A 16858-nucleotide genomic window follows, 5' to 3' on the forward strand; every position below is an offset into this window, starting at 1 on the left:
AGTGGCCTGTTTGTGGGCGTGTTTCTTAAACTGTTAATGAGCCACTGCTCCCCCTGCTGGGAGGTGTATGTGTGACGTGTGCACAGGAGCAGGGTTTTGTTTTCACCACTGTCTGTCTGCTGAGAGCTGTTTGCTCGTCAGGTGAATGTGCACAGTGAAGGAAATATCTTTCAAGTTTACTGAGGATGGTGAAAGCTTTATGGATGTTTTAACTGACGCTGGGTGGATTCCTCTTTGTGCTGCTGATGGTCTGACTGTGAATATTTATGGGGCAGAAGTCAAACGACCCATATCTGCACACATTTAAAATGTAAAGGACAAAGAATGGCTGAAGTCAATACACAGCTCCAGAACCTTTAAAGGTGTTAGGACTTCACATGACTCACCTGCTCCAACAGTCAGATGTAAGGTGGCCTTACTACGTCCTTGTGTGTTCTGGGCCTCACACTGATAATTTCCACCATGTTCAGCTGTGATATTAGTGAGGGTGAAGATTTGTCCTGATGCTTTTGGTGAGTCCTCGTCCTCCTTGGACCAGGTGTAATTAGCTGCTGGGTTAGCATCACTGCTGCAGGTCAGAGTCACCGAGCTGCCCTTCATGATCTCACCAGAGGGACTCACTGACACAGAGGGAGGCTTTGGAGCGTCTGGTGTAAAACATGCAAGATCATGAAATCAACTCAGAAATATTCATTAACCAAAGTGAAGAACTTTTCTATCTCTGGTTTTGATAAGTGCTACTTAAATATAGATGATCATTATTAACCCGGGGCGCCAGCACAGACAGAAGCAGGTACTGAGGGTTTTGTTTTCAGCCCGTGTGTGTGAATGTACAAAATAACTCAACACATGAACCAAACTTACTGAATATTAACTTTTGCAGCTGATCGGTCAAAGGTCAGAGGTCAAGATGAGCAAAGATTTGACCCAAAAGACGCATTTTCCAAGATATTTCCACAAATAGCAGAGAGACTAAATCATATACTGATCAGAACATTATTCCCCATCATATAATGGATCGATGACTTATAAGTAATGTCACAAAAAAGTTAGAGATTTACATCAAGCATCCTTAAAACTGCCTATCTGCTGTATTCCTGCCTCTAATAGGACTATAGAGACGACCTGAAGCTTATATACATTGAAAAATAATCTATGATCATATGGTGGGAATGTCGTCACTATGAGTTTAGAAAATGACGTCATATAGTGTAGCTATGCAACAACAGATGTTTTCACCCCAGTCCGTTTGTTTGTTGGTTGTTGATTTTAAGCAAGATTACACAAAAACTACTGAGTCGATTAGCATGAAACTTGAAGGTAGGATGAGGTACGGGTCAGGGAAGAACTCAGGAAAGTTTGGTGTGAATCCAGATAAGGGGGCGGACCCAGGAACTTTCTGTAAGATTGCGAGACAGTGCTGGGTTTCATGGATATGTGGATGTTTTCTACTCACACTGGACGTCTAAGTGTAGAGACGTGGAGTTGATCCGTCCGTACTGATTCTCAGACTTGCAGGAGTAGACCCCGCTGTCCCCAGAGCTGATGGAGGAGAGACGATAAACGCCCTCTGGTCCTTGAAGCAGAGTTCGGTTCTCCTTGTACCAGGTGTAATTAGCTGCTGGGTTAGCATCACTGCTGCAGGTCAGAGTCACCGAGCTGCCCTCCATGATCTCACCAGAGGGACTCACTGACACAGAGGAGGACTGTGGAGCATCTGGATTTACATGGATTTTAATGGATTTGAAGAGTGTTGCAGCATCTGGAATTTTGAAGATCTGCAAAACCTCTCGGCTTTTGAATATTTCAAAAATATTTACTCACATTTCACATTTATTAAGACACGTTTAGACGCTGTCTTCCCCAGCGCATTCTCAGCTGTGCAGTAATATTCTCCAGAGTCAGACAACGGGATGGAGCTGAAAACCAGCTGAGCTGCTCTGTTGAGCAAAGTCTGGTTCTTTTTGTACCAGGCGTATGCAGGGGGTGGGTTAGCATCACTGCTGCAGGTCAGAGACACCGAGCTGCCCTTCAGAATGTCTCCAGGTTGACTCAGCTGCACTAAAGGAACCTTCGGAGCATCTGCAGGATATAAACAGATCTTTACATGAGAATGTGGCTTTATAGAATATAGTCTTTTAATAGTTTGCAGCCGTCCCTGGTTCTCAGCATCTTTAGAAGAGTGTTTGATTTACCTTTGGACACAGGAAGGCCCCCTTTAGTGTTTAGTAGTTTTACCAAGTAATTATTGTTTGTATTAAATACAGACTTCACAAAACTGAACACGTCACCTCTGTCTTGGGAATCACTGAGTGGGATTTGCATGTGTCCTGTTCACATACATTTGAATTTGGATTTTTTTTTCACAATTATTAAAATATAGAAAATCACCAGGCTCAACCTTTCAAGTTTCCACACGAGACATTTTGGAGTCAACTCACACACAGGGGACGAGTGGTGAAGCTCATAAGCACAGGAATAGCTGTTTTCAGGGTGAAGGAATCCCCTGAAAGTTGGAGACGTTTCCCCGTGAATTTCTGTTCCATTCTTGTACCAGACAAAGGAGGGACGACCAGAGAGAAGACAGCTGCTGTGACAAGTCAGTGTTGGACCAATCGGAGACCAGATCACCTGAACATCTGGATCTGTCAACAGGAAACACACATAGAAGCAGCTGTGGGACCCCAGGTTGAGAACCACTGAACAACACAGTGACTTAGTGTTCCTCAGTACCTGTGACAGTCAGAGTTGTGCCAGGGAAACTTCTCTCCCATTCAGACCTCTGTGATTTGAATGTGAAGCGATACTGGGCTGAATCACTCAGTCTCAGGTTCATTATTCTCAGAGTGGAGCGCCCTCGCTCTGGTTCAAGGACCTGAACACGATGTGTGAACTCTGGGTCTTTGAGTAAGTCCACAGCTCGAGGGCGATACAGCTGCTCAGCAACGAACCAGAACTTAGTGATAGGATCATAGTGACTGCTGTAACTGCAAGAGATGTCCACTGATGAGCCTTTAAAGGCACAGATGTTCCTGTCGATGTAATTCACTCTGTCGCATGAATTTCCATGGACACCTGAAAAACAAAAACCTTTTGACTATCACCATGACAACTATAATCTTTACTGCTGCATTTAACAATAATTCACAGATGGCTGTTTCCCATGTCAGGAAATAAACAATGCAGGAAAGATGCTACATTTAGCTTTACAGTAAAGACGATGACGTTTTGAATTCCAGCTCTACATATGTGGTTGTATTTGTGATTTGCTTTCATCACCTCCACCCAGAGGTTATGTTTTCACCCCAGTCCGTTGGCTGGTTGGTGTGGTTGCACAATTACGCAACAATTACTGGAAAGATTTTGGTGCAGATCCAGGATTTAAGTTTTATTTTCTTTAGCATTGCAAGATCATGTTTTTCAAAATGTCCACGTTTTCCCAGAATCAAATTCATGGATCTTGATGGAAAAGATCCGACATATTTAGAGGAGTGATATCGAGGAGTGTGTGAAATATGGAGCAGCTTGATTGAATTGAATGGACTGTTGGGCCTTGGTGGAGGAATGTGCTCTACTACTACTGCCACTCTAGTTTGGACTCATTCAAATTCATTGTTCAACTGCAGAATATTTATCATAAAGGTTTGATAACAAACATCTTAGGAATCAATGACAATGTTCTTTTAATATATGATATGTCAGCTGATGTGTCAGATTTTCTTTTACTCTGCATCAGCCCTCAAATCCATTTCGGACTCTAGTCAGTGTATTAGCTAAGAAGGTTAAAAGAGCAGAACATCATTGGTCATTGGAAGAAGTAAACTCACACACTGGAGCAGAGGGGAAATCCTCGTGGCCTCTCACAGCACAGGAAATGCTGTCTGTTGAATAAAAGGAGGCGCTATAAGATTTTTGTTCCGATGTCTTTTGTCCGTTCTTGTACCAGATGTAGGACGGACTGGGAGTTGGAGGACAACTGGTTTGACACTCCACACGTGACCTTGAACAGTCCTCCCTCCTGCAATCTGATAATTCTGTGCTGATCACCTGGACACCTGTGTAAGTAAAGAAACACACACATCATTTTAGACAGAGCTGTCCACATAAACAAACCATAGATTCACTGTTTCCAACTGAAATGTTACCTGTGACAGACAAGGAGACTCCAGTTGAACCAGTAAATCTCCCAGTAGGTTGGTTTGTTATGAACCTGAACTGGTACACATCCGAGTCGCTGTCTCTCAGGTCTGTGATGGTCAGAGTGCAGGCCTTGTTTCCACAGTGATACTGCACACGCCCTGTGTACTCAGAGGCTGCTCTCAGATCCACAGGTTCACTATCCTGCCCTTTAGTAAACCAGAACCTTTGCTCCACTGCAACATCAAGGTCATCTATTCTGGATGGGTGCCAGTAGGAGCAGCGTATTTGCACCTTCGATCCTTTTACAGCACAGATCTGAGTAGGAGTGCACCTCACTCTCCAGCCATCCGCACCCTGCACCACTGTAACACAGCACAAACTAGAATTACCACCCTGCTGTAGGATGCCTCCACCAACCAGAGCATTTTCAGTCTGTGTTCCTTTTTCCAGAATCATATGAGGTCACTGTGACATGTGAGCTTTGAAATGTGATTAGTTCATCTTTAACTAAAATTTTGATGAAATTCTCCAAAGGCAGACAAGAAATATCATGATCGAGAGGCCAAAAACATGTTTCATGAGGCCACTGTGACCTTGACCTTCAACCACCAAAACATCATCAGTTCATCTTTGAGTCCAAGTGATGAACATTTGTTCCAAATTTGAAGAAATTCCCTCAAAGGGATCTTGAGATATTGCGTTCACAAGAATCAGACAACGAGACGACCTGAAAACAAGATGCCTGAGGTCACTGGGTGTCACCGGCACAGAGACACATTTCCATGAGTAGCATTCCATAGCATTTCAACTGATGACTCCACACACTGATGACAACTCCTGCATCGAGATAATAATAATAATAAGTTGCAGACTCTTTAATATTTTGAGCTCTAGACGATATAAACCTAAATAAAGACACAATTATTTGATTGATGATAATTCATTCATATATTTTCTTTCGCATCACTTTACAGGTGGTGATCTGAAAATGAATGAATGGTTCATTTATTTTTATTTCTTTCTCAAACTCACTTCAGTAACTCGAAGTCCGAGTGTAAAAATTAGGAGGAAACATGATGTAGACGACAGTACCCGTCAGCAGTGAGACAGTTATAACAAATCCACTCACAAGCTGTGCAGTTACACTTCATAGAAGCGTTTCGCCTGTGACTTTCAAACAATCAAAAATGTCCATGACAAATAATTTGCACAAGATGAACTCTGGGGTCACATCACAGACACGCTTACCTACAACACAGAAGAGTCTGAGAAAGTCAAACTGTTAAATATACCCACCTTCCTTCCTCTTACACTTGAGTATGTGCATGCTGAGACAGAAGGTGTTAGGATTAAACTGTCGCTTGTACAAGTGTGAGAAACAAATCAGCCAAGCGTTCATACCCAAACCTGTAATCCACATCACAACATCTCAGCTGACACAAGAAAGACAAATTTAAGGAGACTTGAGAGGAAATCATTGTTTTATCCCATCTGTTCAGTGTCTCTATTGGGTGATGCAATAAAGATTGACATGAAAAGACAAATTAAAGAAAGATTTAAAATTGAACTGAAAATAAACTGCCATTACAGCTACTGTAAGTGAGATTAAAATATACGAAGAGTTTCAAATCAAAAGCAAAATTAGAACAAATGAGCTTCACATTAAATGTTAAAATATATGAAGAGAATAAAACAACTTTTATGATCCCTAAAGAAAATCTGCTTGTTGCAAACTGTAGCATCACAAAGTTAGAAAAGAGGAAGTTGTGAGTGAACAACAAATTAAATTAACAAGACTATAAATATGAATAATGGTTGTGAAGAAAAAGAAAAAGTATAATTTACATCAGTCTCCTCTAAAGGTGCAGCAAAATAAAACTAATTATGTTACTAAAATTACTAAAACTAATATTATTATAATGATGAATCAATAATCCTAATGAAGAATAAGTGATAACATATAATCTTTTTTGCATAACTCATGAACCTGGACTACAGCAGTACAACATTATTCTGTTCGCAAATAAACATCTGAGCTTCACACCCTGAGAGACGCCAGAGTGAAAATGGCCGCCTTTGCAAAACATGGTGATTAAAGACACCTAACTCCTTCTTCACGTGTTTAACACGTGATGAGAAATACCACAAAACACTAAAGGGAAATCAATGGGCCTGATGCAAACTTTGAACAGACACCAGAGGCAACACAGCTCATCTGGTGTCAGTAATTCATCAGTTAATTTATCAAATTCAAGGCGTTCATCACGTAAGTAGCAGCTCACATCCACATGAGACGTGGTCCCCTCCAGTCCTCAGAGGAAATGAGTACAACTCCTGATCGGCTGATGATGGAAACGCTGGAAACAATAGGTGTAGAAACAGGAGTATGAAAGCTTAATAATCCTCTGTGGTTTTATCAGACAAGAAAACTATTTCATTACCATCTAGGGTGTGTTGTTGGTGTTACAATTAAATTAACTACTAATGTTTGCTTTGGATTATTTTATGAATAGAAAAAGTTAATTACAAGTTTACAGTTTGTCGATCATTCACACACCGCAGATATTTCATGTTTGAAGCTGCAAGTTATAAATGTTTGATATTTTTCATTCAGGCCAAATGTATGTTTTTAACAACTTCACAAGTTGCTGATATATTTGATAAAAGTCGAAATACCGAAGTGAATTTATCCATTAGCTGTCAAGACAAGTCACTTAAAACTGAAACATTCACTTCAACAATGATGCTGGAGTTCCGACTGTCACCAAAGGCGATCTATCCTGTGGGGACCATGAACAGTTCTATGAACTTCTATTCAAATCCATCCAGCAGCTGTTGAGATATTTCCATCGACTAAGGTGATTTCCAGACGGTCTAAACAGCAGGAGGTTTTTTGACTGTGCTGTACAATGCAAAGCTGGATCCTCTCCAGTGTCCTGACCTCTGGTTCTGAAAGGAGATCAAACAACAATGATCAGGAGGTCAGTGGAGACGTAGCATTAAAGGATATATTGAGTTTCAAAGTTCTGCAAAAGCAAAGCCCAAAGTCTGAGCTCCTTTCTCCTGTAAACGAAAGTCTTCTGCTCCCACAGACATGGTGCTCCTGAAACACCTCACCAGTAGTCCCGCCCGCACTCTGCATCATCGGCAGAAGCCAGGGCTGTAGGCAAACGTAGCATGTTAGTATTTAAACGTAAACAGTGGTGCTGAACACCTTGTGTTACATGTTGCATCAATGTTAGCGTGAGGTCATTCTTCGTTGCTTCGTGGAAAAAAACATCTCGAGGTAGATGATGTGGGTTAAAACGCTGTTGAATGCCGAATACAGGCTGAATGTCACAGTCTCTGCTCTGCTGTCTGAGCAGCAGCTTCTAACACCAGCATCTGTAGAGAATCCTTAGAATCCATTGTGTCAATGTCTTTTTAAAACAGTCGCTGCTGATTGGGGAACACCTCTGACACACCCACCAAACAAGAGCCCGCTGCACACGGTTCAAATAAACATGTCGTCTTTCACCAATGGGAAATGCTAGTTAAATCATAAGAAATGATTTGAGATTGAATGTGTCCCTGCAAAGTGAGAGTGGAGGATTTCTACACGCACAGAAGTGGTTAACCAATCGCTAAACAGAGTGGGCCGGGTGACCAATCAGAGAAATGGGCATTATCAGGAGTGGGGCTCTGAAGAGACAGGAGTTAAACTAAATAAGGCTGAGACAGAGGCTGAAAAGAGGAGCTGCAAGTAAATAGAAATGGAGGAAAGTGATGTTTTCTGAACATTAAACATTTTAAAAGTCACAACACTAATTAAAATGATCAAACTGAATATGAGCAGAATATGTCTCCTTTAACAAATACACATTTTTAAACAAAATAAGAAAAATGAAAGTGTAAACAAACACTTTATAGATATATCTCTATTTATGATGTTTTGTGGTGTTAGTGGAGTGGGGATAATGGTCCTGAATGAAGAGCTGCTCACCTCGGGGCAGACCTGTTAAAGTTGACAGAAGCGCACGCAACCTCCTCCGCCCCTGTGTTTGCTGGGTTCAGCTGATCCGACGTTGGAGGGAGACAGATCCGTCTGACTCTTCATGAAGTGGACACTGGCAGTTAGTGAAGGTCACAGTTTTCTCAGACTGATTGGGTAGACACTGCAAACACAAATTTGCTTTTGAATCTTGTACATGTGGCAGTATGGACAACGCAGAGTCCAACTATAGCAGCTATTGGATTTAATTAAAGTGCCTCCTTCTACACCAGACGTGTTTCAAGGACAGGAAACATGTGGTTCTACTAAAAACCAAAAGGAGGGAAGGTCTTCTGGTAGGTTGAATTCCCAAAACACTAACACTACAAACTTCTCACTTAGTGTGTATGTGAGCCATTGCGGCGCTTTTTCACACGGTTGTGTCCAGATAAGACTACATCTGGGAGCTGGATGTTCTAAGGTATCAGCCAAGTCAAGCCAAAACAAGCTGTGCAACATCATTTAATTAGAGGTCGAGCCACACACAATATAATCCCTAGACCCCAAAACTATCTGTCAGCAAATCATTGATAAAACTTTAGCACTATATTTTGGGTGTATAGTGTGTATCATTTAATTAGTAACACTTAATAACTGTGTGTCTATAGACACAGAGGTACTTAAAAGAAAAGTCAGGCTCACAGTAACTAGAAGGAGTTTAGAAGGAAGGGGGATAGGCCACACCCTTAACTCCCTTCTTCTCAGTCTTGTTCCTACCAGCAACGAGTGCACACAACCTCCGTCTCGCCGATGCAATCACACTACCCACCGACACTCAATGCCACACAGCTTATCTCTCCAAACTCGTAACACAATTACCCTAAATTCACGTAAAAGGGCAACAGAATCACTAAATACAGATATGAAAGAACACGACTGCCTGTGGGACTAATTCCCTTAATTATAGAGCTGCATCCACACGAGCCAACACGACTTTATTTTTTCCCTAACGACACAGACTACGAACAGCAGTCTCAATAATTTAGTCTCAGACAGAACAACGCAAAATCCAATGTGTTACACAGCCACACCCAATGGTGATCTGCTCCACATTACAGTGCTCCACACTAAAGATATCTGAACCAATCAATACAATCTTCACAAACTTTGACAAGATTTAAAGCAGCATGTTACAAATCAACAAACTTAGATAGCATCAAGTGTCATAGTTCACAAAACTGTTTAACAAAACCGCACAGCACAGAAAATTATAACACTCAGAAATTTGCTTCAATGGATAGATTACTGTGAAGGTAATTAAACACCAGATGATTGTTTTACAATGGCAGTTTTGATCAGGATTTTAATAACTAGTTTTTAATTCTACATGACAGAGAAAAGGGTTTGACGTGAGAAATAGTGGCGTTTGAAAGGATTGACGCTGAACTGTGTCTCACCTGCTCACCGTGGTCAAGTCTGTCCTCAGGATCAGCAGATTGTTGAGAGTTTCTCTTTTCTTCTGATCAATTGAACCAAATAACAAACAATATACATAATAATTGAGTTGATTTAATTTAACAGGACAGATTTTCAGACCCACTGCATAAAGCTTTAGTGGAACAGATTTGCTCACCTGATCAGTAGGAACACGGAGAGGAGAGTCACAGCGAGGAAACTGCATGCTGATCCAATGAGTGCTGATCTCAATGATCCAGGTGAAACTATGATGAAATAACTTTTACTTTATCATTTCATGAATCACAATACTCAAAGGCAGGACGAAACATTTACAAAAAGAACTTTTGTCATGTTTGCGAAACCTGTCTCGATGTTCTGTCTGGAATATAAAGACAGTTTCTCTCAATAAACGTGTGAAGAGCCCTGTTCAGAGTGGCTCTGCTTGTGGACGTGTCTCTGTAACTGTTAATGAGCCACTGCCCTGCTGGGAGGTGTATGCGTGACGTGTGCACAGGAGCAGTGGTTTGTTTACCTACTGTCTGTCTGCTGAGAGCTGTTTGCCCGGCCACGTGAATGTGCACAGCGGCTGGAATATCTTCAAGTTTACTGAGGATGGCAGAAAGCTTTATGGATGTTTTAACTGACGCTGGGTGGATTCCTCTTTGTGCTGCTGATGGTCTGACTGTGAATATTTATGGGGCAGAAGTCAAACGACCCATATTTACATATTTTCACTTACTGTACTCTAATCGTCCAGAAAAATTATTTGCAATAAAATTGTTGACCTAGTTATTGTGTCAGGTGCTTCATGATTCTCAGCTGACGACCTCAATAGTCAGTTTGCCAGGTGATGCTGTTGGTCAGTCAGTATTGTTCATGTGCAATATGATAATATACAGCGACACACATCTGGAAATCCTGAGTATTGATGGTTTAAGGTTCTGTGCAATGAAAAAGGAGGGGGTGTAGGCTGTAAAAGTCAGATTAAGCAAATCACCTGCTCCAACAGTCAGATGTAAGGTGGCCTTACTACGCCCCGTGTTCTGGGCCTCTACACTGATAATTTCCCACCATGTTCAGCTGTGATATCAGTGATGATGAAGATCATCCTGATGCTTTTGGTGAGTCCTCGTCCTCCTGACCAGGTGTAATTAGCTGCTGGGTTATTAGCATCACTGCTGCAGGTCAGAGTCACTGAGCTGCCTCCATGATCTCACCAGAGGACTCACTGACAGTGGGAACCTTTGGAGACCTGGAAGGATAGTTTATATTAACACACAGGAGGAGAATACAATCAAAACACTCTGTATTATTTGTTTAAAGTTTAAATTTAAAATTATTTCCATACATTATTGTAGCTTCAAGGAGGAGGCGAAACTCACACAAATGTAGGAGAAGGAGTATTGTCCTTTCTATAGCACAGTGATAGCTGTTTCTCAGCATTAAAGTGTTGAGGTGAAAGTATTTTTTTCATTCAACAAGTTCATTGTTATTGTACCAAACGTAGGAAAGATGATCAGGAGCTGAGACCTGCTGTGACAGGTCAGCTCTGTCCAGGTAGAATATGGATTGGCTGTTGATCTCCTCACATGTACCTGGAGCTGAGGGGCTGTGAACAAACATGTTATTCTATTTCAACATACACACTAACATTTCCAAACTGACTCTAATGAAAATGTTACCTGTGACAGACAGAGTGACTCTAGCTGAACCAGTTAAACCCAGTAGTTTGGTTTGTTGTGAACCTGAACTTGTACACAGCTGAGTCGCTCTCTCTCAGGGTTAGAGATTCTCAGAGTGCACTTGTTGCTCTACAGAGATATTCCACACGACCTGAATACCCGGATCGTCCTTAGATCAACGTGAATCCCATTACTCTCTTGAATGAACCAGAAAGTTTCCTGAACTGTAGTAACACGGTAATTCCACTTGATGGGTATGTGTAGGTACAGTTAATGTCCACTACTGATCCTCTGAAGGTACAGATCTCAGTAGAAGGTAACTCACATCCCAGCTATTCTGACTCCATACCACTGTAACACAGAGCACATCAGAGAATCAGAAGATAAACTTATACATTTATAAAACTAACTCCATGTATTTTCCAGAATCACCAGTCAGCAGGTTTCATTTTAAGATGATGACGATGCCAGATGAGGAAAAACTTTCAGTTCACAAAAACCCAGGAAGTTCCCTAGACTTCAGTGTGAGGGAGAAACACACTGTTGGAGGTGAGGAATATGAGGGGGATTCCTTGTAGAAGTTAAGCCTTATAATGGAGCAAACTGGCCAATATGAGGAAATGATCTGGGTGTCTTTTATGCAGAGTCGACCAAGATGGACGACACACTCCATCTCCTCCCACTCTCCAGAAATGAGCTGCAAAATATCCTGGATACCAACGCTGCCATCTTTCACATTTGGAACCACAGTCTGCACAGTAGTGATCTGGGAGATGGAGCTTACAGTACACACAAGGTCCCGCCATACATGAGCTCGACTAACTCTGAGTCAGCTTCAGCTGTCAATCATGAAGTTTAATCTACTTTCATTTCATCAAATAACTAATTAAAACCAAACTTATGAGAAACATGAACAATAGAGGTGATAAGAACGACTTTCCAAAATGACATAAACCATCTTTGAGAAAAAATGTATTTTGACTTTTTATATTGTCCATGTTCCATCCACTAACATGGGAGACAGGATGATGTTCTATACTTCGCAGCCAGCTACCAGGGGGCTGCATCACAATGCTTTGGCTTCACTTCTGGGGGAGCAGTCATGTCTTCAACTTATTTACACAAGCTGAATACTAGTACTAGTACCACACTAGTTTGTCAGTACCGGACAGTAGTATCCCCCAAGAGTTATATGTGCCCATGGGAAAAGTATTTCAAGACATGTAGTTATGGTACAATGCATTATCTCAAATACTCCAGCAGATGGTGCTGTTAGTGAAATACTGTAGATTAAACTCACACACGGGAGAGCGAAAATCCTTGGTGTCCCTAAATGTTGCGAAACTCTGTCTGTAGAATCAAAATAATCTGTATAAGATGCTCCTTCAATCTCCTTCTGTTGATTCTTGTACCAGACGTAGTTCAGATTATCAGAAGACGACAACTGCTCTGGACACCTGAGCTCTGCATGGTTATAAGAGTCACCTTCACTGATCTGCTCACCTGCACATGCAAATCTGTGTGTGAGAATATGAAATTCATTTTAGTCCAAACTGACAACACACACATGCATAGGTGCGCACAGACACACTCAAGGAACCAAACAAGATGTAGGAAATAAATGAATGAATGTTCAGATGTAAATGTTACCTGTGACAGACAGAGTGACTCCAGCTGAACCAGTAAAACTCCCAGTAGGTTGGTTTGTTGCAACCTGAACTTGTACACAGCTGAGTCGCCCTCTGTCAGGTTAGAGATTCTCAGAGTGCACTTGTTGTTTTCACAGAGATACTCCACACGACTGAATACTCCGGATCAGTCCTGACCAACGTAACCTATTACTCTCTTGAATGAACCAGAAAGTTTCCTAAACTGTAGTATCATGGTTATTAAATGTGGATGGGTATGTGTAGGCATGTTAATTGTCCACTGTTGATCCTCTGAAGGCACAGATCTCAGTAGAAGTGTAACTCATATCCCAGCCATATTCTCACACTGTACCACTGTAACACAGAGAATCAGATTCATAACGACACCAGAGAACACTTAGTTTACTTTTTACTTTGCAGTAGAAAAGAAACACATTTCCATGAGCAGCATTCCATAGCATTTCAACTGATGACTCCACACACTGATGACAATTCCTGCATCGAGAGGAGAGGGACTCAGTCATGATGATAATAATAATAATAATAATAATAATAATAATAATAATAATAATAATAATAATAACATTTCAGACTCTAGACCAGGGATGCCAGGGTGAAATTGGACAGGGGGCCAGATTTTTTTCAAGTGAGACCTCAGGAGGCCGGATTCCACTTTCGGACTGAAAAGGCCAAACACTGACTCAACACGTGGATAGGTAGGCTATTTGAAATTATTCATGAAGGCCTACACATCAATAAGAAAATTGCATTGGCACTCCAAATAGCTCTCACAATGAGGCCTACAATTACATAGAACAGCCTAAAGCAGGAGACAGTTACCCTCTAAAACGTAACATTTTCCTATACATGCAAGTAATACTACATTTATAAATTAGAAAATGCACAAATAGACTAGGAAAGCAACAAAACACATTTCCTATAAATAACACAAGTGTAACCGTTAATTACTTTTATTATATTTGATGAAGGCTTGCACATGAAAAACACGTCAATGCATAATTAGGCCAATTGTTAGGCCAGCCAAGCAGGTCAAACGAGCTGCTGCCAGAAAGTAAGCCGCCAGAATAAAGTAGTCCAACAATAGCCATGTGATTGAATATCCAGTAGGAATTAATAAACAAAAAGGTTCTTGAAAAATAGCCAAATATGAGCTATCTAAAAACATTAAATCGGTTTAACAACAGATGGAGGCACATTAACTTTGCCAGTCATTATAGGTACAACGAAATCGAGACACCTCTTCCAGAAACGGTGCAGTAAAAATAATTCAAGAGTTGAAGAAGATATTGTAACGTCCCCGCTTCACAGACGACACGGAACTTCTTCATATTTGTAACTTTATTAAAGCTAACATGAACATGTCCACTTCCTTATTCCTATGTCTTCACTCCTAACATCAACACTCGTCTTCTCCTCCAATTTCCTCATTCACCCTGACCTGCCAACAAACCAGCCAATGAGAGCCTGTCATCCCACACAACCCTGACAGCCATTGGGTCAAGAACTGTCACATGTCCCACCCCTTGACCTGTTCACTGACCTCAGGACATCTCAGTACTTATTCAACACAGTGTACTTAGCTGAACATAAGTCATAACAACCACATAGCAGTCAAACAGAACATAACTCAACTATCAGTTCGTTACAATATGTATAAAAATAAAACGAACCTTCGCAGGTGATTCCCGACATTTGGAGAACACGGCTTGCTGTTTCTGTAGCGATGATGCTAGCTCGTTTAGCTTTTGAGTCCGGTTTCTGTGTGTACTCGCCGTATTTCGGCGTGGGTCTCGTGAGTGCTGCTTGATGTTGTACTCCTTGCTACAGCCACTTGTTGAGAATAAAATAAGACACACGGGTTTGCCTCCTACTTCCCAAAAGAAATACTTTTCTTTCCATCTATCCTGAAAGATGCAACCTTCAGTGTCGACCTTCCTCTTTTTGATAACGATATCTCGATCAGAATCATCGCCAAAGGCAGCTGAGGCGGGCAGCAGCAACAGACCAACTGACGGTGATTCCACGGCAAATTAAAAATTAAAAAAAATAAATTTGATAAAAATAAAATAAAAATATATTCTTCCTTATCACCCGCGGGCCGGATGACGTAGCCAACATTGGCCCGGCCTGCGGGCCGCAACCTGGCATCCCTGCTCTAGACGATATAAACTTCTAAACAAAGAGGACAAAATTAATACTGATGATAATTCATTCATATTTTCTTCTGCATCACTTTACAGGTGGTGATCTGAAAATGAATGAATGGTTCATTTATATTTTTACTTCTTTTCTCAAACTCACTCTAGGTGAATCAGAAGTCCGAAAAAATAGAGGAAACATGAATGCAGACGCACAGTACCTGTCACAGTGAGAAGAAGGACAACAAATCCACTCGCTGCCGCAGTTACACTCATAGTAGCTGCTGCCTGCCTGTGACTTCAAACAATAAAAATGTCCACAGATAAATAATTTTGCACAAGATGAAACTCAGTCACATCACAGACACGTTTACCTACAAATACAGAAGAGTCTGAGAGGTCAAACTGTTGAAACATACCCACCTTCCTTCCTCTTTACACTTACATGCATGCTGGGAGACAGAAGGTACAGGATTAAACTGTCGCTTGTACAAGCAGGAGAAACAACTTAGTTGCTGTTCATACCAACCTGTATCATCCACATCACAACATCTCACTGACACAAGAAAGACAAATTTAAGGAGACTTGAGAGAAACTGGGCTGTTTTTAATCTCATCTGTTCAGTGTCTCATTAAGATGCAACAAAGATTGACATGAAAAAGACAATTGAAAGAAAGATTTAAAATTGAATTGGAAATAAACTGCTACTATACTCGGGTGAGATTAAATATACTTAAGAGTTTCAAATCAAAAGCAAATTAGAACAAATGAGCTTCACATTAAATGTTAAATATATGAAGAGAATAAAAGCAAACTTTAATGATCTCCAAAGAAAATCTGCTTTGTTTTGCAAACTGTATACATCACAAAGTTAGAAAAAGAGGAAGTTGTGAGGAACAACAAATTAAATTAACAAGACTATAAATATGAATAATGTTGTGAAGAAAAAGAAAAAAGAGCACTTACATCAGTCTCCTAAAGGTGCAGCAAAACAAACTAATTATAGTTACTAAAATTACCAAACTAATAATATAATGATGAATCAATAATCCAATGAAGAATAAGTGATAATATATAATCTTTTTGTATAACTCATGAACCTGATCACAGCAGTACAACATTATTTGTTCGTAACAACATTCGAAGCCACACCCTGAGAGAGACGTCAGAGGAAAATGGCCGCCTTGTGAACATGGTGGATTGAACACACCCTAATCCCTTCTTCTTCACGTGTTTAACACGTGATGTGAGAAATACCACAAAACACCTTTAAAGTGAAATCACGGGCCTGATGCAAACTTTGAACAGACACCAGAGGCAACACAGCCTATCTGGTGTCAGCAGTTCACTTTGTGTTAACGGTCAAATTCAAGGCGTTTCATCACGTAAGTAGCAGCTCACATCCACATGAGACGTGGGTCCTCTCCAGTCCTCAGAGGAAATGAGTACAACTCCTGATCAGCTGATGATGGAAACGCTGGAAACAATAGTGTAGAAACAGAAAGAAGTGGAAAGCGACAGAATCCTCTCTGTGGTTTTATCAGTAAAACTATTTACTACCATCTATGGCAGGTTAGTACTACAATTAACTAATAATGCTTTGTTTTGGATATTTTATGAATAGAAAAAGTTAATTACAAGTTTACAGTTTGTCGACCGTCTGACACACAATCATAGATATTTTCATGTTTGAAGCTGCAAGTTATAAAATGTCAAGATATTTTTCATTCAGGCCAAATGTGGTGTTTTAACAACTTCTACAAGTTGCTGATATATTTCAGATAAAAGTCGAAACAATC

At 40.8% G+C, this 16858-nt stretch overlaps 1 protein-coding gene across 1 annotated transcript; it reads right to left on the minus strand.

Moving 5' to 3' along the window:
* Positions 1-558: 558 nt before the first annotated feature.
* Positions 559-15337, minus strand: LOC118098929 (sialoadhesin-like; the record flags this gene model as incomplete). The annotated part of the gene is made up of 8 exons (XM_047341662.1): positions 15280-15337; positions 4146-4502; positions 3828-4055; positions 2734-3075; positions 2442-2645; positions 1825-2082; positions 1457-1717; positions 559-647 (listed from the first exon to the last, which is right to left on the minus strand). Coding segments are annotated over exons 1-8 (1794 nt in total), but the record flags the coding sequence as incomplete, so codon positions are not given.
* Between the last annotated feature and the right edge of the window lie 1521 nt (positions 15338-16858).

The sequence above is a fragment of the Hippoglossus stenolepis genome, chromosome 2, assembly GCF_022539355.2.
Source record: "Hippoglossus stenolepis isolate QCI-W04-F060 chromosome 2, HSTE1.2, whole genome shotgun sequence".
NCBI classification, from domain to species: Eukaryota; Metazoa; Chordata; class Actinopteri; order Pleuronectiformes; family Pleuronectidae; genus Hippoglossus; species Hippoglossus stenolepis.